This window comes from Balearica regulorum, chromosome 16 (genome assembly GCF_011004875.1).
Source record: "Balearica regulorum gibbericeps isolate bBalReg1 chromosome 16, bBalReg1.pri, whole genome shotgun sequence".
NCBI lineage: Eukaryota > Metazoa > Chordata > Aves > Gruiformes > Gruidae > Balearica > Balearica regulorum.
In genome coordinates, this window is record NC_046199.1 from 17,358,745 (window position 1) to 17,385,323 (window position 26,579).

General features: G+C 43.7%; 1 protein-coding gene across 2 annotated transcripts in view; it reads left to right on the plus strand.

Moving 5' to 3' along the window:
- Positions 1-20,257, plus strand: part of KCNB1 (potassium voltage-gated channel subfamily B member 1) — a 142,572-nt gene extending 122,315 nt beyond the window's left edge. For both annotated transcript variants that reach the window (XM_075768451.1, XM_075768452.1), the window contains exon 3: positions 14,279-20,257. In XM_075768451.1, coding sequence (XP_075624566.1) covers positions 14,279-16,297 — 2,019 coding nt within the window. In that variant the 3' untranslated portion in view covers positions 16,298-20,257. The remainder of the gene's footprint in view (positions 1-14,278) is intronic.
- Positions 20,258-26,579: the final 6,322 nt, after the last annotated feature.

Genomic DNA, 26,579 nt, shown 5'->3' on the forward strand with positions numbered 1-26,579 from the left:
TTTAAACCAAATATACTTACTCTCTCAACAGATATAATTATTACAGCTGTAACTGAAATAAAATAATTAACTGTTATTCAATCTGGGCTTTTCCAGGCAATGTCAAAATTAAGATCTGAGATATTTCCAAAGCAAAATATGATTGGTTTTATCTTTGTTTTGTTTTTATGGATTTTAAACTAAGCAGTAATGCTTACAAAAGAGCGTAGGAGTTTGCACTCTCACAGACTGTGGACACAGTCACTGGGGGCACTGCAGGGATGTGGGTGACCTGATGTGTGCAGGGTCCTACACCTCCAGAGGGCAGATCTCCTGGTGCAAATGGGGTCTGAAGGACCTCCTTGAGAAAGGGTGCAGAAGTGGCATCTAAAGTGCCAGACCAGGCAAAACTCTTAAGCATGGGTTTATACTCCACAGAAATCAGTGGGACTTAACGGTTTTGGAGATTCAAGGTCTCACATTGCATCTTAACATCCTTCCACGTGAAAAAGCAGATTAAAGGTTATCCGTATTTCCCTTGCAACCCTATCCCCAAGTTTGGGTTCACCTTCTAGTCCTTGATCCAAGAAGCAAGTGTTACCTTTCTTGATGACTTCAGTGTTTTCTAGCAAAAAACATCCTTCAAGCCCAGTGGTCAGAATCATGAGATCAGAAGCGACCATGTTCTGCAAACTCTTTCAGTTAATGAATAAATAGGCATTTTCTAGTGAAGAGATGTTTCCTAAAACAAGTCCCTGCCAATAAATACCATAGACATCTATAGCTACCACGAGCAGGAGACGTTATTCCCGTGCAGAACAAAGCGAGGAGAAGATTAAGGAACTCTCCATCTGCTTCTGCACTGTGCAGCACATGGGATATTGCTCAAAATACACTGTGCGCTCTGTTTCTCAGAGCTGGGGGAGACATAGGCATGGCGGGATGGAGTTGGACAGTCTGGCTCAAAGTATATTGTTTGCTTGGGGAATTAGGGAGGTTGCAGGAAAAAATCCCTTAATAAATGGAGCATATGAATGAAACCTGGTCCCGATGCCAAGTTTATTTTGCAGGCCTTGATGGAGCTAAAAAAGTGCATTAGACAAAACCATTCTTGAACTTCTTGATTACATAACAATTTCCTCATCGTATTTCCAAGAATATTGAATCTATCTTCAAACACCCTCCTACTCTCTCCCACACACCACCCCTTCTCCTTGCTATATCAGCTTCATTACTGAGTATGAAGACAGAAAAAGTATAGGGCATGTTGCCATGAGCAGATAGATCTCTGATGCTTACACTGAGATTTTAGAGCCCTCTATGGGATTTGGACAGCCAATTCTCATTAATTTTAATGGCCTTGAAAGTCTCTGGTCTTATGCCTTGACCTTAATTAGGGTCTTCAGCAGTGCGAAGAACAGATAATCAAGCAATAAATACCACCAAACCAAACAAAAATGCTGGGTTAGTCCCTGCTGCCTGAAACTTACCTGGATCTGTGCTGTCTGGGGGTTCGTATGCACAACTTTGCTGCCCACAAACTTCTGCTACCACGAGCTCAAGAGATTTGCTGGCAAATTTCTGAACAGACTGGCTTCTTTGCAGGAGCCCTCTTTCCCCCCAGGGATGAGCACAGACCTTGCAAACACAAAGGATGAATCCCTGGGACCACTCTCACCCAGCAAGCAGGATCAGGCCCTGTGCAGGTAGATAGCTCCTGAAAGGTGTGTGATAGAGGTTGCCTGCTTCGTTTTTGGGGGAATCTTGGAGGAGGTGGGGATTACTGGCTTGCAGGCATGGTACATCCAGCCTACCTCAGGAAACAGCAGTTGCATACAAACTGGCTACACTTACTCACATAATCAGCTCGCTTGTCTCATTTGCATGTGTAATAAGCAGTATGTACATACAGTCATGCTAATCGCTTTGAGGCACGCGCTTTAAATTCATTCAAAACCTTGCCCAGCCTGCCCTTGGGTTACTTAGCTTTCAGAAAGGAACCATAGCAGCAATCCAGAGATTCACTCAATAAAACTCTTTGCGAAACAGTCAATTTAGTGGAGGAGATTTTTTTGCTGGAATCCTGCCCATACATACTGAGGCTTGCATTACAAGCCAGTGCTGTCATTAGGAGCTCATCCAATACCCTCTGCAAGACAACTAGAAAAGTACCTGATGGGGAATTTCACAATTTATGGTGTGTTGCTTCAGGTGAAATGTAACAGTAAATACAGAAACAAAGAAGAAGGGAACTACACCGCTTCTCTCATGCAATCTATTGGAGGAAATGGTCTGAAAGTTGTGTGGGGAAAAAACTAGTCTTAACCCCTGCAGCTTTATGAGCAGTTTAAGGAGTGTCTGAGATACTCTTTTGTGGATACCTGCCCGGTAAGACCTGGCCCGTCAGGGCTCCTGTCATTAGCGCTGACAGACCCCATGTGAGGACAGTGGAGAACAGCTCTCATGGGTGTGGCACCAGAAGTATATGGATTCCTTCACCTGCCTCTGCCACCGATGTGGCCTGGCCTCAGGCCAGTCATTTCACCCTTTTGTGCCTCCAAATCTTTTTCCTATGCCTCCAAATTTTAGGCTGCAATCTTTTCCATTGTTTTAGCTACGCTTTTTAGAGGACCTAGTGCAGACATGGGGCTTCCAACTCAGAAGCTCTGGATGTACCTGCAGTGATATTAGACGTGCTGTTCCCCAGCCCCCATAACAAGTCAATACATGCCCGATAAGCCAGCAGTAAGACCTAGGAGGGGAGACACTTAGCTGCATAAGAAGGAATATACACATTTCAGCAGTACTCACAAAATCTAACATGCCCCTGAACCTTAATTTTCCTATTCCTTCTACGTCCAATCCTGCACTCTAGGGACATTTCTGTGCCTGAGCCTGTTCAACTTCAGCTCTTTGATTGCCAGTCCAAAAGTTTTCACCAGCACAACACCATGTTGCATGTTTTTTTAAGGAATCATGAAAACTAGGGCTGCAGCAGAGGGCCCTCTCCCCGTGCTTGCTTCCATTTTTGCAGCAGACTCAGCAGCGAGGTTTTGGGTCAGTGTTCTGGAGTAAGAACAACGGCCACTTTTTCCAGTGACTGCTTGCCTAAGCAGCTGGAGCCTCATTCACTGCAGAGGGACCGTTCCTGCTCAAGCCTGAATTTGTCCCATTGGCTTTCCTTGTTAAAGAGAAGTGAACCTGGAAAAGTAAAGGAGGGAGAAAAGACTAGGAATCAAATGAAAAGGCTGCCTGCCACGCAGAGCATATCTAGAGGCATTCTTGGTGGTATAAATGTCATTCCTTCAGCTTTCTGTCTCTCATTACTGACAATGGAAAATACCAAAGCTGCCTAGACGTTCAGTATGGCTGAAATATAGGAAACCTTCTTAGATGGTGATTTCTATAATCTGAAATCCCAGACGCTGGGATACATTGGGTACATTGGGATAGAGCTCTGTGCCACTAAACGCAGTGCTAATGCCTGATAGCAGCAGCTAGATCCAGTTTTCTGTGGACAACTGCTCCTTGTGTGGTTTTCACTGGATGGTGGCTGCTAATGGACAAGGTATGCTTTAGAGAAGAAGGATCCTCTAAAGCATGCTGGAGATATTTCATCTCCCAGTTTTTTGTACTTTCCAACTGCAAAGTGCTTTGTACACCTCAGAACAGTCAACTCACATTTAGAAGTTTTTCTTAGCCTGACAGAATACCCAAAGATATATGATTGCAGTAGATCAGTAAGGGGAAAAATCTGTATCTTAGGAGCACAGGTGAAATCTTACTGCAACTTGCGTGAGAAATGATAAATGTATGTCTCTGTTTATTCCTTAGCTCCATGGCTAAATCTGCTAAACCCAAAACAAATTTTACCCTCAGATCTCCTAGTTTTCAAATTTATGTTCATCTGGCATTGCCTTGATCTTCAAAGCAGGAAGGTATATCAAAGGAAATGGAAGGTTTGACACCAATTACTGCTGCTGGATGCCATCCCCTGAATAAAGATGGACTGTTAATATTTACACTGAAAGTGAAGGAGATAAAACACACTAGGTAGATCTAAGTCTACAAATAAACCCTTCTGTGTATACTGGGCAGGGATAAAACCAAGTAAGAAATTTGAAATTACAATTAAAAACAGCCCAAACACCTTCAGAAATGTTGGACTGTAAACAAAGAAATGGCAGCAAAAACACTAACTCAGTAGTATTCTCAGGGGTATTACCTGGTGTTGTGGTTTAACGCCAGCCAGTAACTAAGCACCACTAAGCTCACTCACCCCTCTTCCTCAGTAGGATGGGGAGGAGAATGGGAAAAAACTCGTGGGTTGAGATAAAGACAGTTTAATAGGATAACAAAGGAAGATGATGATGAATATTATTTGTAATAGTTTCAACATTCTCATACTAAATCCAAAACACAGCACTTTACCAGCTACTAGAAAGAAAATTAACTTTATCCCAGCTGAAACCAGGGCAGTATCCGCCCCTTATTACCATACCGCCTACATTTTTCCCAGGTCTTATTCTTCCCAATACATTCCAATTAATCGCCATCACTTTTCCTGTCTTTTGATATATACACACAGATACCATTCCCTTAGTCTATGGGCCATCGCTCTAAAATGTCCGTTGAGTTCATTTAGTCCATGATTTTTGGGCTCCATCTGTCATAACAGTCTCTCAGGGCAGGGGAGATGGTGTGTGCTGTTGGATTTTTGCATGCTGCATCTGGAGCTCATAGCTGGTGTATCTGGCATGGTCCATGCTCACAGTCTGCGGGTTGAAGATGTCAATCTCAAGGACATTGCTGGGTGCTTGTTGCTGAAGCCAGTTCTGGTTTCATCACCTCTGCACCTTGCTCAGTTTCATCAAAGTTCATTCATCATTAATCTGGGTGATTCTTACTGTAATACCATTGTTATGCCATATAGCAATCGTAGTAGTGATCACATGCAATATTATGTAGCAATTGACATCATACAATTTAAATCATTGGCTATTCTCACCCAAAATAAAATCCCCTTGAGGTACACATTGGACTGCCCCATCCTTCCACATTACCCACCAAGTACACCCAGGTCCTTGAGCAAAAGCAATCCCACAGATGGGTTTGCCTTTCCCAAGGCAGATGTAACCCAGACTGTCTTCCCTAACATATTCTTTATGTGTACTACTGGGTCTTTATCCCCTTCTACAATACGTAAAGTTTTGCTGGGGCAGGGCCGGCTCAACTGGTAGACCCCTCTAGTGTTAACTAACCAGATGGCCTTTACTTCTTTGGGCAGGAGTGTTGATCTGCTTGAGGGTAGGAAGGCTCTACAGAGGGATCTGGACAGGCTGGGTCAATGGGCCGAGGCCAACTGTATGAGGTTTAACAAGGCCAAGTGCCAGGTCCTGCACTTCGGTCACAACAACCCCATGCAATGCTACAGGCTTGGGGAAGAGTGGTTGAAAAGCTGCCTGGTGGAAAAGGACCTGGGGGTGCTGGTTGACAGCCAGCAGAACATGAGCCAGCAGTGTGCCCAGGTGGCCAAGGCAGCCAACAGCATCCTGGCTTGTATCAGGAATAGTGTGGCCAGCAGAAGTAGGGATGTTATTGTGCCCCTGTACTCAGCTCTGGTGAGGCCGCACCTCGAATGCTGTGTTCAGTTTTGGGCCCCTCAGTACAAGAAGGCCATTGAGCTGCTGGAACTTGTCCAGAGAAGGGCAACAAAGGTGGTAAAGGGACTGGAGCACAAGTCTTATGAGGAGCAGCTGAGGGACCTGGGGTTGTTTAGCCTGGAGAAGAGGAGGCTGAGGGGAGACCTTACCGCTCTCTACTACTACCTCAAAGGAGGTTGTAGTGAGGTGGGTGTCAGTCTCTGCTCCCAAGTAACTAGCAAAAGGACAAGAGGACATGGTCTCAAGTTGCATCAGGGGAGGTCTAGATTGGATATTAGGAAAAATTTCTTCACCAAAAGAGTGGTCAGGCATTGGAACAGGCTGCCCAGCAAGGTGATGGAGTCACCATCCCTGGAGGTGTTCAAAAAAGGCGTAGACGTGGCACTTTGGGACATGGTTTAGTAGACATGGTGGTGTTGGGTTGACGGTTGAGTTTGATGATCATAGAGGTCTTTTCCAACCTTAAAGATTCTATGATTCTAAATGTGTATCTGAGTGTTTGAGGGTCCCATCACCTGTTGCTTGCAGTGTAGTCTTTAACACTCCATTTTATCATTCGATTTTCCCAGAGGCTGGTGCATGGTAGGGGATATGATATACCCACTCAATTCCATGCTCTTTGGCCCAGGTGTCTATGAGGTTGTTTCAGAAATGAGTCCTGTTGTCTGACTCAATTCTTTCTGGGGTGCCACGTCACTTGCTTTTCAAGGCCCAGGATAGTATTCCGGGCAGTGGCATGGGGCACAGGATACATTTCCAGTCATCTGGTGGTTGCTTCCCCCATTGTAAGCACATGGCGCTTGCCTTGGATGGGTTTGTGGGGGTGTAATACAATCGATCTGTCAGGCCTCCCCATATTTATATTTTAGCCACCATCCTCTATACCATAGAGGCTTTAACCTCTTGGCTTGCTTGATCACAGCGCATGTTGCACATTCAGGGATAACCTGTGCAATAGCGTCCATGGTTAAGTCCAGCCCTCGATCATGAGCCCCTCTGCATCCCTTCCTTGATGGCCTGAGGTGTCATGGGCCCACTGAGCTATAAATAATTCACCCTTATGTTGCCAGTCCAGATCCACCTGAGCCGCTTCAATCTTAACAGCCTGATCCACCTGCTGGTTGTTTTGATGTTCTTTGGTGGCCCAGCTGTTGGGTATGTGGGCATCTACGTGACCTACTTTTACAGTTAGGTTCTCTAGCCAGGCAGCAATATCTTGCCACAGTGGGGCAGCCCAGATGGGTTTGTCTCTGCTCTGCCATTGCTGTAATCACCCCCCACAGGGCATTTGCCCCCACACATGAGTCAGTATAGAGATAGAGCTCTGGCCACTTCTCTCATTCATAGAATCGTAGAATGGTTTGGATTGGAAGGGACCTCAAAGATTATCTAGTTCCAATACCCCACCCCCCACCCCCACCCCCCCCCGCCATGGGTAGGGACACCTTCCACTAGACCAGGCTGCCCAAAGCCTCATCCAGCTTGGCCTTAAACATTTCCAGGGATGGAGCCTCCACAACCTCTCTGGGCAACCTGTGCCAGTGCCTTACCACCCTCACAGGGAAGAATTTATTCCTAACATCTAATCTAAATCTACCCTCTTTTAGTTTAAACCCATTACCCCTTGTCCTGTCATTACACTCCCTGATAAACAGTCCCTGTCCATCTTTCCTGTAGGCCCCCTTTAGGTAATGGAAGGCCACAATTAGATCTCCCCGGAGCCTCCTCTTCTCCAGGCTGAACAACCCCAACTCTCTCAGCCTGTCCTCATAGGAGAGGTGCTCAAGCTCTTTGATCATCTTCATGGCCCTCCTCTGGACTCGCTCCAGCAGCTCCATGTCGTTCATTGAGTAATGTCTAAAGCCAGCTGGATGGCTTTCACTTCTGCAAACTAACTCAATTCACTTTCTTCTTCAGCACCTTCTGTGACTCATCGTGTAGGACTCCATACAGCAGACTTCTACCTTTGATGTTTTCCCACAATGCGACAGGACCCATCAGTGAGCAGGGACATATTGCTGCTCATTGTCTGGTAGTTTATTATACAGTGGGGCCTCTTCAGCACGCATCCCTCCTCCTCTGGTGATATTCCAAAATCTTTGCCTTCTGGCCAGTCTGTGATCACTTCCAAGATTCCTGGGCGATTGGGGTTTCCTATTCGAGCCTGCTGTGTGATCAGTGCGACCAGCTTACTCTATGTAGCACCAGTTGCATGATGCGTAGAGGGGACCCTCCCTTTGAACATCCAGCCCAGCACCAGCAGTCAGGGTGCCAGGAGGAGCTGTGCTTCCATACCAACCACCTCAAAAGCGACTCGAACTCCTTCAAATGCTGCCAATATCTCTTTTTCAGCAGGCCTCGAATCCTCGGTATCCCGGACTCCAAAACCGCAGGGGTCAACCTTGAATGTCCCCTGGTGCTTTGTTGCCAGGGACTCCAGGTAGGGCCATTCTTCCCAGCTGTGGTGTAGAGCACATTTTTTACATCTCGTCCTGCCCAGACTGGCCCAAGGGATGGGCCAGTACTGCACGAACTGTTTCTTGTTTATTTTGTTCAAAGGCTTGTCGTTGTTCAGGGCCTCATTTGAAATTGTTCTTCCTCCAGGTCATGTGATAAAGAGGGCTTACAATCAGGCTGTAATTTGGAATATGCGTTCTCCAGAAACCCAGAACACCTAAGAAAGCTTGTGTTTCCTTTTTGCTACTTGATGGAGACATAGCTGTTATTTTGTTGATCACATCCATTGGCATCTGATGGCATCCATCTTGCCATTTTACTCCTAAAAACTGGATCTCCTGTGCAGGACCCTTGACTTTGTTTTATGGCAAAACCGGCTTTCAGAAGGATTTGGATTATTTTCTTCCCTTTCTCAAAAACTTCTGTTTCATTGCCCCATGCGATGATGTCATCAATGTATTGCAGGTTTTCTGGAACTTCACCCTGTTCCACTGCAGTTTGGATCAGTTCATGGCTAATGGTGGAGCTGTGTTTCCCTGGGGCAGTTGATTCCAGGTATATTGGACGTCCCTCCAAGAGAAGGCACGCCGTGGCCTGCAATCTGCCACCAAAGGGATTGAGAAAAACTCATTAGCGCTATCAGTTGTGGCATACCACTTGGCTGTCTATGACTCCAGTTTGTATTGAAATTCCAGCACGTCCGTCACGGCAGCGCTCAGCGGTGGTGTGACTTCATTCAGGCTGCGATAGTCTACTGTCAGTCTCCACTCTTCCTTCGACTTTCGCACTGGCTCTATAGGACCGTTAAAGGGTGAGCAAGTTCTGCTGATCACCCCTTGGCTTTCCAGGTGACAAATCAGCTTATGGATAGGAATCAGGGAGTCTCCTCGGTTGGTGCAATATTGCCACCGGTGCAATGTCGTGGCATCAATTGACACCTGTTGTTCTTTGACCCTCAGCAACCCCACAATAGAAGGGTCCTCCGAGAGACCAGGCAGAGTAGACAGCTGTTTAATTTCCTCCGACTCCAAGGCAGCTATCCCAAAAGCCCACTGGTATCCTTTTGGTCCTTGAAATAACCTCTCCTGAGGTAGTCTATGCCAAGTATGCACGGAGCCTCTGGGCCAGTCACAATGGTGTGCTTTTGGCACTCATTCCCAGTTAGACTTGCTTCAACTCCAATACAGTTATCTGTTGGGATCCTCCTGTCACTCCAGAAATACATATGGGTTCTGCCCTTTTATAGCTTGATGGCATTAGGGTACACTGTGCACTGGTGTCTACTACAGCCTTATACTCCTGGGGCTCTGATGTGCCAGGCCATCAAACCCACACAATCCAGTAAACTCAGTTGTCCCTTTCCTCCACCTGACTGGAGGCAGGGCCCCTCTAGTCCTGTATTCGTTACGGACAAATAGGTTTGCACTGGGTTTGAATCCTATCCTTGTTACTCCTTGTAAATATGAATGAGAAACTCCTTCCATGAGATCTGTTCTGTCTGTAGAACTGCCCACTGGAGACTGGAGCAGCAATTTTCCTCGAAGAAGCCCCATTTGTGATTGCTTTTCTATATCCTCTCTCTTGAGCAGAGGAATGCTAACTCCTAATAGCTGAGATACCGGTCTGTACAGGTGGGGAGTAGGACATATCCTCTCTGAATTGCTGGAATTCCTGGGACAGCTTCTCCACAGCGAGAAAAGGGAGGGAGAGAGACTTTTTACATATTGCTGGAGTCGGCTAGCCAATCCATCCACCATTAGCCCCTCTTTGTCTTCCCAGTCTATCACTCCCAATGAGTTGGCATACAACAATGGTGTGCTCTGTACAAGCTTCCGCCACATGGGTCATGTGCACTAGGCTTCCATCTAGTAACTGCGTGTTGTCCGGGTCATAATAAACCGTCTCCGACATGGCTAATTCCTTCACATACTGGATGTGGTGGTGGTCCACTTGCCTGGATGACATACAACATCTTCCTTGAAGGGATACCTTTCCCTCATGCCTGACAGAAGTCACCTCCAGAGGCTGAGAGCTTGTGGGTTTTTTTTCCAAATGCCTTGTCAATGCCACCTTCCCTAGACAGAGATCCCAACTGCTTGGCTTCCCGATCCTCTAATTCCAAGCTACTGGCCTTGTTATCCCAGCTTGGGAGCAGCCAGGTGACAATGTGCTCGCCTGGACAAATGTCTGAAATCTTTTTGCATATTCTGCAGCTCACTCAGGGATAGAGATCAGGTGATTACGTCTGGTTCTGCCTCTTCCTCCTGTTCTCGTGATGACCCTGGTTCATTGTCATCCCTTACTAAGAAAGCTGATTTTTTTTTTATATCTTCTTCTGTATAGGGGGCGACTGATACTAGCATAGGCTGGTCCTCTGGTTCAGCCACAGTGCGTATCGCAGAGGTTTGAGTAGCTGCAGTGCCTGTTGCAGGGGTTAATCTCTGGGTCGTATTCTTAAATAGTTAACCATAAACAAGACCTGAATCACATTCAGGAGACATAGCAATAGGAACATGCTGGTTTGAACATCCCAAGGATATTCGACATTCTGAAAAGCTATTTTAATTAGCCTGGAGGGGAAGGGAAAGGGGAAGGAAGGTGTCTTCCCCATAGATTGGCTCTCTGAGGAGAAAAGAAGAAGTGTTATTATTAATAGTTTCCGACAGATGGCTCCCTAAGTATGGAGATGATGGCAATGCTGAGATTAGTCTCGCGACCAACAAGTTTATCATATCATAAGTCAGTGTCACAAAGTACACCACAATGATAACCTTGATCCAGTTCGCTGAGATTATTGATAAACAGCACAACAGGGAACATATATTGCAAGTAAGGTGTTACTTAACACAACCCTGAGAACAAGCACAACAACTTTGAGAGCGAATGAATCAACATTGTGACCAGCGACTATTTACCTAATAAAATGAATGCTTATAATTTGTTCTAACACACTTTGATCAGATTTATTGTTATCTCCACCTGTCATGCCCTGTGTTGGGTGCCTATAAGGATTGTTGTGGTTTAACCCCAGTCAGTAACACCACCACAAAGCTGCTCACTCACTCCTCTCCCCTGAGTGGGATGGAGAGGACAATGGAAAAAAACCTCGTGGGTTTAGATAAAGACAGTTTGATAGGATAATGAAGATGATGATGATAAATGATATAAAGCAAGTGATGCACAAATGCAATTGCTCACCACCTGTGAAAAAAACCCTAATGCCCAGTCTGTTTCCAAGCAGCGATTGCATCTCCTGGCCAGCTTCCCCAGTTTATTTACTGAGCATGATGTTATATGGTAGGGGATATCCCTTTGGCCAGTCTGGGTCAGATGTCCTGGCCATATTCTCACAGCTTCTTGTGCACCTGGCAGGGTGTGGGAAGCTGAAAAGTCCTTGACTTTGTGTAAAGATTATGACTACCTAGCAACAACTAAAAATATCAGTGTTTTATCAACATTATTCTCATAATAAATCTAAAACACCGCAGTATACCAGCTACTAGAAAGAAAATGAACTTTATCTCAGCTGCAACCAGGACACCTGGTCTTCGGGAGATGGTCTTGAAACAACCAACCATGCAGAAGTAATTACCATCTACATTTCTCCCCACTTCACCGTGAGACACTTGACTTTTACATTATATTCTCTTGAGTTTGAAACCATCAGTTCAAGCACTTTTCCCAGCATCCCTCTCTGCTTCTCTTCATCCCATGGCTCTTCCTACTTTTTTGCACCCCTAAGCCTTTCCCACACCTTCTTTGGCTCATTGACCTTTGAAGTCTCTCAACAAGGCAAAGCCTTCATTGCACAAGTTGTTGTGGGGTTGTTCGTATTTCAGCAGCAAATTTATGGAAGAGGAAGGTAGCGAGGAGGTGGCAAAACATTCGCTAGCACTGTGAGAGTGCACAGCACAGCACAGCTAACAACACACATTCTTTTAGACAACCTGTTTAAAAAGGAAAAGGAATCTTCCCAGCATTTTTCCTGGCAACAGTTTAGTAACTGAAAATGAGGCTATTCTAAAATTCCTGGTACTGGAGCATTGCATAGGAGGCTATTTAGACCATTCACTTCTTCCATTTTATCCAATTTAGACAATGAAACCAGAGTGTTTAATGGAGCTAATTTTTGTTTCTAGTCAAATCTCATTCTTCAGATTAAATTACTAGGTCTGCAGTGTCATGTACAAATCAAAGTTATATAGTATATCTTAGTGAGTTAAAAGGTAAATGATTGTATTATATTGATTTGGAAGGGATTTTATTAACAGGAAGTGGATTTTAAAATACTTGTTGAAATCAAAATTTCAAAATTGAAACGCTTGCCTTAAATTTGGATTTTTTTGAAGGTATATGGACTTTTCTCCTAAAGCCATAGCTTAAGCTTGCTATATGAATTTAATTCAAGTGAAGCTTCCAGGCTTTGTAGACCATTTCTGCCTTTCAGCTTTGGAGAAGAGGTGAAGCTCTTCTTGAGAAGACCACAGTGTTTCTGAACCATATTGGATCTGCATGTTTCTCCTACAGCAGCAAGGCATGTTCCACTGTAGTGACTGTACATTTAGGGATAAATGTTCAGAAGTCTGATATTTCATGACTGTTAGGATATCTGTGTTGGACTTGACTGAAGAGAATTCCTCCAAGAATTTCTTTCTCCAGGGCCTCAGGTGGTAACTGTGGATAGTCTGGTATTGTGAGGCTGGCTGAGAAAGGTCACTGTGAGGAAACCTAAAATCTAGTTATATGGGCAAGGAAGGAGTGTGTCAGATTTGCAATTCATGATGCAGAATTCTTGTCATACATTTTATAATTCATTGCTTAATTTTGTGTATCTAGTCATCATGCACATACATTGTAATTGACTTCATGCTGCTTTTCTATCAAGCAGGAGAGAAGTGAGCATAAGGGACCAGCTTACACTGAAATGCATACATAAAACATTAGTCACATATACATGTGTTTTGAAATCATTGCTGTATTTTGGCAGTAACCTAAGAAACTAGGTATAATGCCACCCAATTAACAAACTAAAGAATTCACTAGTAGAAAAAAACCCCCACTCCTCAACTTGTCTGTCAGATCTAAAAACCTCCCTAAAATGACTTTAAAATAAGATGAAATTAGGGATAACTGCAAAGTATAGCATTAATGTCTATATAAAACAGGTACCATTTGAAAGCTGCATATACACTAATCTAGCACTTCATGCTTTCTGGATCTGCATAGAGTCGGTGGCCCAGGATCTGATCACATTTATGTGGGTTTTTAGAGAGGCTGCTCGCTGCAGACCCTTCTCCTCTCACTGCACTCTTTAGCCCAAGAGCTGGTTTCTGATAGCAGATGAGCTCTCCAGTGGTTGGACCTGCCCTGCCTTGACTGTCTCCATGTTGAGCTGTTTGGTTTGCCTGGATGAGTTTGCTCTTTCCCCTGGTTGAGATGAGGAGCTAGGATGGCCAATTGGTTGCATGCAGAGTAGCTCAGAGCTCAAAATGTTTTAGAAAGCTTGGTAAAGTTTTCATGTATTTCACAGCCATCAAGTTTCAAATTAGAGATGAGTAATTAAAAAAAGAGTGTGTTACTTGTACGCTTATATGTAGTAGGACTGTACACACGTCTCTTAATGAGGGATCTAAACTTACTGATTTGACCAAGGTGGACGGGCCACCTATACTTAACCCGGAAAAGGAACATGTATAATTTTATATGTGTTCGATAAATAGCCATAGGCACTCAAAATTACAGATGTAACCATGCATTAAATGGAGGACATCGCTCTGATCGAATCTTGCATTCACAATCGCATTCCTTCTTGCTTAGATTTCAGAGGCTGTTGTCCAGATGGGTTTTGTTGGGCACCTAATTAGTAGTTAATTGAAAGCTCCTGCTGTGAATTGCTTCACAGCTGTGCTGGCATCTTAGCTGCTTGGTACGTGTTCCTTGACTGCACAGAGATAAAGGCACAGGAGCTGAAGTAGATGCATTTTCTCCTTTATGCATCTGACATAACTAAAGCAGCTTCCAAAATAAAATCACCTCAGGATGCATTGGTTATCTGACTTCGGTGTATTAAGAGCAAAATTAGTCTTGAAACATGTAAGTGGAAAAACAGCCTTGCGTTAATGGCAATGATAGCGTAATATATTCTGAGATGAACTCACTGTTTTCTCTTTCCTTTCCAGATTTTGGCAATCATTTCCATCATGTTTATCGTACTATCTACAATTGCCTTGTCCCTTAACACACTTCCTGAACTACAAGGCGTGGATGAATTTGGGCAGACCACAGATAATCCGCAACTTGCCCACGTGGAAGCAGTGTGCATTGCATGGTTTACAATGGAATACCTCTTGCGGTTCCTATCCTCGCCTAAGAAATGGAAGTTTTTCAAAGGCCCGTTGAATGCTATTGATTTGCTAGCTATCTTACCATACTATGTGACTATCTTCCTCACAGAATCCAATAAAAGTGTACTTCAGTTTCAAAATGTACGACGAGTGGTCCAGATATTTCGGATTATGAGGATACTCCGGATTCTAAAGCTTGCCCGGCACTCAACGGGTTTACAGTCCTTGGGGTTTACACTGAGGAGGAGTTACAATGAGCTGGGATTACTCATCTTGTTTTTGGCCATGGGCATTATGATCTTTTCCAGTTTAGTGTTTTTTGCAGAAAAGGATGAGGATGATACAAAATTCAAGAGCATCCCAGCTTCCTTCTGGTGGGCAACAATCACCATGACAACAGTAGGCTACGGAGACATCTACCCCAAAACACTTTTAGGTAAAATAGTAGGAGGACTGTGTTGCATTGCTGGAGTGCTGGTGATTGCTCTTCCCATCCCAATTATTGTCAATAACTTCTCTGAGTTCTACAAAGAGCAGAAGAGGCAGGAGAAAGCCATTAAACGCAGGGAAGCTCTTGAAAGAGCAAAAAGGAATGGCAGTATTGTCTCCATGAACATGAAGGATGCTTTTGCCCGTAGTATAGAACTCATGGACATTGTGGTTGAAAAGAACGGAGAAAGCATAGCCAAAAAGGATAAAGTTCAGGATAATCATTTATCTCCCAGCAAATGGAAATGGACCAAGAGAACACTCTCTGAAACTAGCTCTAGTAAATCTTTTGAAACTAAGGAACAAGGATCTCCAGAAAAAGCCAGGTCATCTTCAAGTCCCCAGCACCTGAACGTCCAGCAGCTAGAGGACATGTATAACAAAATGGCAAAGACTCAGTCCCAGCCAAACCTTAATACTAAAGAGTCAAGTCAGCCTGGAAAGCAAAAGGAAGAGCTAGAAATGGAAACCCTTCCTGGCCCTATGGTGCCCTTGCTGACAACTCGTGCTGATGGGATCATTGACATGAGGAGCATGTCCAGCATCGACAGCTTCATAAGCTGCGCAGCGGAGTTCCCTGACTCTGGCAAGTTTTCCCACAGCCCACTGGCTACCCTTCCCTGCAAAAGTGGCATTAACATGATTCAAGAGCAGAGCAGGCCAGAGGGGAGTGGTGCCAGATTTGTGGAAATGAACCCAAGCTCCGAAGGCAGCCACCGTTCTGCGTTTTTCATAGAAAGTCCCAAAAGCTCCATAAAGGCCAGTAACCCGTTAAAACTAAGATCTCTGAAAGTCAACTTCATGGAAGAGGACACCAGCACATTAGTACCAGCATCAAATGTACTGAGAATATATCCAGAGCCTCTCAAGAGCCGGGGAGCTGCTGCCACCACAGATACTTCCTTACTCTCTGACAGATCTCTCATGAGCCCAGAAACCTCAATCTACACAACCGCAAGTGCAAGAACACCCCCAAAGTCACCAGAGACGCAGACAGCCATAGCTTTCAACTTCCATGATGCTGGTATACACAAATATATAGATGCTGACACTGATGATGAAGGTCAGCTGCTTTATGATTCAAGTCCGCCCGGAAATGTGAGTCCCAAGTACAATGTTAGAAACAGTGGCTATCTAAAGCAAAAGGACAATGTTTATAGAACAGAGAAGAACCATCTAGAAGCTGCTGCTTTACCCACCTCCCCCAAGCTGATAGGGCAAAACTGCATTTACTCTATGGAAGGTATCACTGGAAGAACCCAGGGCAATCAGGAGACTGTCAGACTAGAAAATCACATTTCCCCAGAAGTCCATGTATTACCAGGCAGCGGAGGACATGCTAACACACATGATCAAAGCATCTGAGATGGGCTTCAAAAGAACTTACTGAAAGTTTAAAGGAATGTCTTTACTGTCAACACAAAAAAAGAGCTTCTGCATGGCATGAACTTGGCTGAAACAAGCCACTTGTTTCTAAGTCTGGGGGAGGTCCAGTGTGGGTTTGTGAAAATGTCCTTCTCTGAAACAACTCTAAAGACGTTGCCCACATCAGTCAAAAATAAGGATTGCAAATCATGATCGCACATTGATCTCCTTTCATGTTGTCCAGTGAAGCCAATGTGACCAAATATCCATCCATTCCCCTTGAACGCTAGAGCTCCTTTTGGAAATAGTAACATCTGATTTGCATTAGTTCCGTAAAGGATGCCAAGGCAGCCAGATTTGAACTCTGGAATAAATTGCTGGGGTTGGTATGAAGGTTTCAAAACCACAATGCTCACTGCTTCAGGGCAGCTGTTCCCCATCTACAGCTTTCTCTGATGGATATTATGTCTAAAGGTAACAGGGAACACTTGCATTATTGGAAAATCCAAGCGAAAACCATTTAAAACAAATAACGGTCTAGAGAAACCAATTATTAAAATGCTCTGTGTGTCTTTAACAATATGATATCCTGTAGGACCTGATGTTTTCTTTTGAAATATCAGCAGGGTGAGTTGCACCACTTGTATCTAATTCCAAACATCCCCTGGAACATAGTGAAACTTGCACTTACCCTCTGCTAAAAATTGATACCTGCCCCAGGGCCAGCACATGGCCCTCAGGGGACCCACAGCCCACGTTGGGAATGTGTGAAGGAGCCATGCAGAAGCAGGACTCTCCGGAGGCATCGCAGCCAGACCTCCTTCCCGGTGCCGGGGAGCATAGGGCTGGAAGGAGAGCTCAGCTCTCGCCCTACCCCTCCACGGAAGGGAGACGCTCGCTGCCCTGCCCCGCGGGGATGGCCGAGTGCGGTGGCGGCACTAACGCTGCAGCTGTCCCCTGCAGTACATGCCGGGGGAACTGGGATGGCTCCCCAGGCCTCCCCTTCCCGCCTGCACGCCGACTTGAGGCATCAGCCAAAGTCTCGCCCTTGGCGTGGGAGAGGAACCGGTCGGTCTGAAGCTTTTTGCGTCTGAGCGGCGCAGTGAAAGATATGCAAGCGTTACATAAATATGCAAAAAAGAGGGATTCGTTAGCGACCCACCCCGGGCCTGGCTGTGCTCTCTCTCGCGAGGAGGTCGGGCAGGAGAGGCTCCTGCAAAGCTGCGATGCGAAGCAGCTGCGAGAGACGGGAGCATCAGGCCTGATGTTTTAATAACATCCAGTCATTTTTAAACGAAACAAGAAAAAAAAAAGAAAAAAAAAGGTCTGACCATTTTAAATGAACAGAACTAGCAGCCACCAGCCTAGGTTTTTAAAATATTATTGTTTCAATAAAGTTATGTCAAATTGTGTAGGAAATAATTTGTCTTGGGTTTTTAATCTCGGGGGGGGAAAGCACTTTACGTTGACTTTTCGTTGTTGTTGTTGCAATGCTGGAGTAGGATAGCCGAGTGTAACAATCAAGCACTTTAACCAAGCACTATTTTAATTTGTGCCTCCTGTTGTGACCGTGATTTGTTACACACCTGTAGCAAGTCACAACCTGTCCTGTGATAACTGTGATGGTAATCTTTTATGTTGTTTTCTGTTTCTACTGTAAAACTCAATTGTAAATAACTGTCAATGAGCGTTACCTGACTTATTTCTGAGTACCTGCCAGGGGTGTGTAACGATCTGCATGCAGCAGGTCTGGGGACATTCTGAGACACGGGACGTGGGAGCGGAGGCGCACAGGTGGGAGGAAGACCCCGAGCTGCTCGAGTCCGCTGCGTTTTGTTCCTTCCTATTGTAAAAAAAAAAAGCCGTTGGTTAGTCCTGAATGTAAATGTCTGTCCGTCCAAGCTGTACAGTACTTCTGTCTGTAATCCATAATAGTGAATGCAGCATGTACGGACAAAAGCAATAAGCACATATATGTTTTAGGAACTATTCTGGGTTACGATGATAGTTTTGTTAGGTCTCTCCTTGGCAAAAACTGTACACGCATTGGAGTTAACTCTGCTCTGCTCAGCCAACCCCATCCCCAGGCAGTGGGATGCAGCCCGAGGTACCCGCTCAGAAGTTGCCCTTGCATCCCAGCAAGGCAAGACCCTGGGGAAGTTGCGAGTAAGACCTGAGCCACCACCTCAGAAACTAGCCCGTTGATTCTGAAAGAAACCTCACGCCATGCAAAGAGTGACGTGGGAGGTACTCAAAATAAGTTTGAGGCATCTATGTGTGCAAATGATACCCTCCAGAGTATTTATGCAGGGCCAGTTCCTGAGGTTTGTTAGCTTTTACTCTGCCTTCATTCAGCCAAAACCACCGTTCCTCTGAGCGGGCTCTTTGCCTCGTGAAGATCTTTAGGATTTGGCCATAGTAAATACAAGTGTACTTAGAGGAACTGCTGTATTGCTGAGATACTAGTTAAGATTTACAAAAAAGGAAGGTGACTCTCCATAAGATAAGCTTTAAGTACTGATTTAGTCTGTGGCTTTCCGAGGCCATAGAGAGGCAACGAGAAATTTTAGAGAACAGTCTTAACATAATCTCTGTGCTTCAGTGATCATTCATGTCTGCCATCAGCACAAATGTAAAAAGAAGAAAAATCAGGGAAAATTTTTTTGATAAAGCAACTAATAGTGATTTCCAAGTTAAATATTTTTAGAGCTGATGCTTTCATGTGGAAAAAAAAAGTCGTATTTTACATATCACAAAAGTGAACATACTTAAATATAGCCATATAGTGTAGTATTTACCACACTCTCATCCCAATTGATGTATTTGGTTTATAGATGGCACTGACAAAAATGTATAGATCAACAATTCTATCATTTTTTTAACTGTTAATCAACTGGTGCAACTCTCCTTGTAACCAAAGGCCCTCTGTCTGCCTTGTGTGATCACTCACGACACACACCTTATATCATCTATTTAGTCCTACCTTTAAAGTAGCATTTTATTGAATCACTTTTGAAATCCAAATTCAAAAGTATCATTGAAAATCTACCTTTTAAGTCAGAATAGCCAAAGTCCTATAGATTTCTTATAGAAAGCAAATAATTTAAAATTAAGCATATAATATGCTTGAAGAGCATTTCTTATTTGTGTATGAAGATGTAGCTCTCATTTTGTGCCCAGTTAAAATGGAAGTATGTTTAATTTATTTTAATGAAATAAAGCCTGAATATGAAGTATGTATCTATATATGTGTGTGCATGCATAATACACATATATATAATGTAAGCACTGGGAAATCTACTCTAACGTAAAGCTATGGTAGACTAAATCTGTACTCATTACAAAAGGACAGGCAGTGCTTTGAAAACATAATGCTCACCGAATCCTATAGACACTAGAAAGACAATTTCATTTTATACTTTCTTTGATACATGTTTCCCAAAGCTCGTAACAGTTGGGGAAAATATACAAGATCTCTTGCATTGAGCTAAAGCGTGCAGTTTAATCACTGATATTTGGCATTCAGGTCTGCGAATTTACTGTGTCTCATGTATCAAGCAAGCTGACAAGAGTTTCACCTGCTGCCACTGCAGAAGACATCATGTCTGAAAGGACTATGTACATGTGATGTCTGCGCTTGCTTGTATCTTACACCATCAACATCGGTTTTAATACATATGTATAAATATATATATTATATATATATAAAATATATATATATGCGTGGAAGGAATGGGTGCAGTTTTCTTAACCAGGAGGCAAAGATCCTTTGAGTTTTAGCGTTGATCAGAGGAAAATAGCAGTCACATTGCAGTAGATTTCTCAGTGCCTTTTCTTAGAAACTTCACCTAAGCACACTTATGAGGGAAAAAAAAAAAAAAGAAACAAAACAGTCTTTGTGAAACCCACATTTTGCTGAAAGGTTTGAGAGTCAATAAAGGTAGAAGATGAAAAAAAAAAGAGGAAGCAAAAACCCGTGGAACGCACATTCCCTTCCTGAACATGCTGTGTGTCAAATGCTGGGGAATATCTATCTGTGCGAATCACACAGAAACACATCTGAGGCGGTCGGTTTCTTTGGCAACTATGGCTGTGATAAACTGTAGCCTTTTCTTCCCTTGCAGCTAATAAGATAGATACACATTTCTAAGGAAAACAGTATTCTCCTCTGTAAAATTGTAATGTATTGTTAATATTTGTACCTATTGTATATTTATGTCTTGACAGAATTATGACTGGTACAGTTTATAGTAAATAGGAAGGGTATTTGAAACTCATCGCAAAGACAAGGTTTCTAAAGCCAAGTTCTCTCTCTGTCGGTAAGCTCCACATAACATGATCTCCAGTCGTTTTTAACGCCTCATTTTAAAGTGAATAGTGGAATTACTGAATGAAGTAGCGAAGCGATGGAGACCGTGTGGCACCGATGCCCTCCTGTGCAGCTTAGTCAGGAGTGAGATGGGGAGGTGGGCTTCCCCGGCAAATCCAAATTAGCTCCAACTTCTTCATGTTTGCTCAGTCACTTCTGCTTACGGTAATCAGACTGAACAAGTGTTACCTTAGGTCGCTTTAGGATCACCCACTTGGGGAGAATATGGCTTTAAATAGTTCTTGAATAAAGTACAGATGTTCTAGTTACCTCTGTACCTCCTGTTTGCCATTGTGTTGGCTTTGTAAGTATCTGATGTATGGAAAAGTCATGTGACTTTCATGCATTCCAGAGTAGTCTATTTTTCTGTTCAGATTTAAAATATATATATATATATAAAAATATATATCTGTATTTTTAGCAAATTTATAATAGGGCAATCAAGTCAGATTTCCTCTTTTTGTATTACAGAATAATATATTAGATGCTTTCTCGGTGTTCATTTACATAGCTGATCCCCTAACCTTTTTGTTGTCGTTATTTTCTTTTGTTCTGAAAAACACCTGCAACATCCCTCCTGGAAGTATGTCTGCGAAAGTTCACCAAGTTAATCTGATGTTGTCATGTTTTCGTATTTTCCTGTTTGTGGTACTTACTTAACCAGGAGCTGGCTATGGAAAGTAAGAGGTTCTTTCTGAGAAACACAGAATGGGCCAGGCTCTGCCCTCGGTTATGGCAGTGTAAATGTCAGTGAAGGCCACTGGCTTCAGTGTTAGCCACAGCCTGGACTTCAGTGGTTTTCCAGATTTATGTCAATTAAGCTGAGAGCATAAAGAAGAGATGGGACTTGAATCTGACTGTCCTAGTAATTATGATGGAGTTGGGATAAGCATCAAAATTCATATTCTTATTTTAAGGCAGTGGCGTGACAGTGCTCAGGCAAAGCTTCCACCTTCAGGGGAGTTTTACTTGGGTTAAAACAGATGGGTCAAGACTTTCATTTCCCACTGGGTTTTGGAATCTATATTTTCAGTCCCAGACAAAATCAGGAAATGAGAAAAAAATTACGGGGGAATGAAAAACCTGAATGTACACGTTCAGAAAGGGACCGGATTTAGATTTAGTTATGCTAAAGTCCGTCCATGTACCTGCTTACTTAATGATCTTCCTTGCTGTTTTACAGCTCTACTATCACATAAACTGAATAAAAAGTCCATGAGATAAATGTGCATCCTGAGGCTATCATCTCATGGCGTGTTGAAGTTTAGCATGACAAAGAGCTTCGGACCAGCTCTATAGTTCTGGCACAAACATTTCTTTTTGAATCCTCCCAGCAGTCTGGTCAGTGACCATCCTTTTTCCAAAGATGGAGTTTCGGTCTCATTTCCTTTTGTTTGCTTGTGTGATTTTTTTTCTTATATGCCCACCACACTAGCCACTAAACCCAAAACAGAATTGATGTGGGAAAACATGTGTTTCAGGAAGTCCAGATACCACATGAATGAACAGAATAACCAGCAGACACAGTTTTGCATGTGATTATGTATCAGCAAGACCCATTCTCACATGAAGATATTAAAACTGGGTGGGATTTTTCTTTTTTTTGAAAGCAATTAATGCAATAGCCTGCCATATCTATCATCAATGATCACATAAATCCCTTCAAAAGGCACCTTCCATATCAGTAAGTTTGTTTGAGCATAGTCTGCAAAACCTTAGAAAGGTTCTAGTCAGATCCGTCTTAAATTCGCCCCTGCAGGTAGCTCTCCCACACCACGACAAAAATGACCCAAATACCAACCAACCCTTCAAAGAAGAGACATTTATTTTCCAGCGTGTGTTTCGCACCCCGTGCTGATCAGATTTAGGGTCTTGCACTGAAACTTTGTCTGGGTCAGACAAAGGAAACCTTTGGAAAACTGAAAGTCTGCATACAGGGTGTGTATCCCCTTTGTTGCTGGTGTTTGTTACCTAAGCCACAAATAAGTGTCCTTTGACACCAATGGTAGGGTGCCACAAGTGTTCATATCTGTATATACTACTCAGAATTTTGCTTTGCTTGATTTTGGCTTTATCGCACAAGAAGTCTTCAATCTAGAGGCTTAGAAAAGAAAGCTTAATTTTGCTTTTTAACTAGAAATAATACTATTGGTACTCTGTAGGACTGAATAAGGTTTAACCTTTGACATTTTTAAAGGGGTCTTTTCAAGACTGTAGCGACACTACCTTCAAAAAAACCCCATCAGGCTAGGCTCAGTAAAAAGACCCACCCAAACTAGAGCCTTGTGGAAGCCAGGGAGTCAAATTTGCATGAAATGCCAAATTCTTTGCTGCTGTAAATAATAGCCCATTAAGGTCAATGGAGCTGTGCCCTATTTAGCCCAGTAAAGAATTTGGACCCACATCTCTAAAAGGTAATGGAAAACTAAAAGCTCTGTATGATCTCAGGGATGGAGGTGTCTGTCCACAGCACCTGCGAGAAAACCAGTGGGGCAAGGGAATGGGAAACAGAGACAGGTCAGTGAAAGCCTGGAAAAGGAGGGAATCCTTCAGGCAAGAGACTGATAATCACATCATCCCAATTTTGGCTGAGCATCCCTCCACGTCAGCTCACTCTTCGTGGGCTTGATGCTGCAAGCGATGTCCCAAACTCACAGTGACCATCCCTACAGCAGGACCACAAGCTCAGCCACACAGTCCAATGCTGTCAGCCCTTGGTCCAGGGACTTACTGATGCTGGGAGGACACTACCGGCGGATGGGCCATCAGTTACGTTTGACTGTGTCACAACCTCTTGTCCTACTGGTAATCTCCATTTAAGACCATTACAGCATTCATCAGTTGTTCTCTAGTCTCCGTATTTCATTCCAGAGCTCTGCCCATTATGCCTCTTCTTCATGTTTCACTGCCCCTAAGTACCATTAGCCACATGTTGACTTATGCAATCACTGGGATTTATTTTGTTTATATCAGTTTTGTTGGCTTGTGGAACAGACGGACAACATTCCCTCTTCTCCTGCTCTCCTCCCCGCCCCCCCATTCTTTCTGGCTTTTTGGTGGTGGGTGCAGAAAATTGCTTTTGCATTGAAACATTCCCCACTGGTGTGGTGGGGGTGGGTGGTCGTGGGAGCAGCATCTCCAAGTACTTTGAACTTTGAAGCCATGATACTGCAATCAGAAAGGCCAGCCACAGCTACCAACCAAACTCGCTTTCCAACTAGATTAGCATTAAAAAAATATTCCCCAACTTACTACAGCAGAATCCTGCTTTTTAATCAGGCCAGTGAAGCAGTTGCTGAATGCGGAGAAAACAATGAGGCACTGTTGGAAGTGCTGTTTAATGACAACTCCATGCCCACGGAAGGACGCCGGAGCAGTCTGTCGCTGTGCTGCACATTGTGGCTGCTCAGCGTTTCACAGGGCCGGGGAGCAGCCTCAAGTCTTCCTTCTCCAAACACACAGGATGGCTGCTGGACCTGCATAGTGGCCCATAAGCCCCAGGGCAAGGGCTTCCCAGTGAAACCTCCAAAGTGGTGAGCATCCCTAGTCATTAAAGGATAAGAAAGTTGTGGAACTCCCTTTAAAAGAAAACTGTATTATTTAACAACAAATAAAAACTGGAAAAATACAAGTTTCCTGTGGCTCTGCTAGTACATGTGAATCAAATTGCTTTTGTATCTGGAAATTAAAACCAACTGAGACCCAGCTTGAGAAAGGGCAGAACATACGACAGGTTTCTCCATTGCCTTGCACTTCAGTAATTTTTTAACCTGCACAATGGGGAGGCAGTGGGGAATCCAATCCAGCGTGTCTGTAATGAAGGGCAGTGCTTCATGCCTCTGCCCTATAGCATAGCAGATTCTGCACATCTTGCACAATCTCTTCTTTGGTTTATATTGGATAGACTTAAGGGGCAATGCGTCAGCAGATGTTTTCTCCCCATTTAAGCAATGTTTCAGTACCCTGGCATTTTGGGGTGATTACAGCAACATTAGCCATATACTAGTGTACTTAGAGTCTTACTTTTTTTTTTTGTAACCTTGATTTAACCATTCTTTGTTGAAGTTTATTGACCTCTCCAGCTGTTTCTGTAAACAAATTATTAAAAAAAAAATAAAAAATCAGTGTCTTTATATGCATGTAGTAGTATGGAACTGTGATCAATGTGTGACATTCAGAAACTGTACTGTCTTGTAAAATATGTCCAAATGTCTAAAGATTTTAAAGCAATGGTCCCTTACTACAGACTACAGAAATAAATAAAAAGGTATGGATAAAACCAAAGCCTTTATTTGCTCTGTTTCATGGTCATATATATTGGCCAAAAATGTAACCAACATCAGTTGGCACTGAGTCTCTGCTTTAGCTCATTGGGGTTGACAGCAGGTTTAGACATATGTTATTTGCTCACGGATAAGGCCATGATTCAGGAAAGCAGTGCGGAGCTTGACAGCTCCTGCTTTAAGTTTGACAGATTCAGTGCATAAACCCGTGGGCTTCAGGCCTCACCCTCCACGGACAAAAATCTACCTGCATCTCCCATAGTCAGGGCTGGGCTAAGGGACCAGGGCATCTCCCTGCCCCTCTGCATGGACCAGGGATGTGCAGCACACGGGGAGATCCCCGTCACACGCACAGTGCCTGGAAATTGGCACCTGGATCGTGCGATTGTGCAGATGCAGAACCAGATGCAGACGGGAGAACAGCCGAAGTTTGAAGGCAAAGAGCTTTGGGTGTGGAAACTAGACAAACCGGTGCTTTTGCTGCTACTTGAGGCAAAAACTCGGACTGTGGTTTTCCTCTCCATTAGGTTAAGCAGTGGGCTGGTTAAATTATGCAACTCATCAGAGCAAAGGTAATTTAAACTGCTCAGGAATATCTTCTTTCAGTTGGTTACATCAAAATTTTTTTATACTGAAATGCAGTTTCTGTAAGTCTTCAGAGCTTTGATCTCAACTCTCTGATTTATGGATTCTTTAATTTATGGCCATTTTAAAACGTAAAAAGAACAAATAAGCACACATTTCTACCCAGACCGACAGTTTGTGCCGTTCTGCACTCCCCACACTCTCACAGAACTTCTGCACATACGAAAAAAGATTAAGTGCACAGCTCTCCATCTTATTTTATACAGCCACCACATTTGCAAAAGGAAACCAGAAAGTTAAATGCACAAGTGGACAAATCTCACAGAAGTCCTGCATAGCATTTAAAAGGCAAGTTTCTGCATTTACCTGTGTTCATTTTCAGTTTAGTAAGATCTTTTAAAGAAAAATCTAAATGATGAGCCGAGTGTTTCATAACAAGCAGTGACAATGACATCTAATGATTAAGGCACTGAACTTGAAGGGAAGTTTATGAACTAGGAAGTGGAGAAATTCCTATAACGTATGTCTTCCTCTTCCACTTTCTGCTAATAATTTTTCTTGTTATTTGCCTGCCAGCCTGAGCATGCAGGCTCCTGAGTTATAATCCAGCATCTGTAATTATACTGTCCAAGGAGGTTTTCTCTATGAATTGATTCACTTTATCGAGTCAATTAAAATAATGCCTATCTCCTGAGGCGTTGTGGTTCATTATTGTGTGCCAAATCTATAGATATGAAATATTTCTGCCCTAGTTGACATCATACACTACAGAAACTCTTCTTTGCTTTGCCTAGACCCTCCACCCCACATCCCCTCAGACCTGTTACTTGCAAGTGCTTTATGCCAAGCCAATGCACTAACTAGCAGGTTAAACTAAACCACAAGGCAGAAGCACTATGTGGAAAGCAGGATCCCTCCCAGCCCACGTCACCGGTGGCAGCTTGGCAACCACAGAGCGGTCGCTGCCTGGTCGGCACTGGCCTCAGTGTTACTTCAGGCACCAGCTGCCAAACGTCACCGGGGCCAAGATCAGGAGATTTATTGT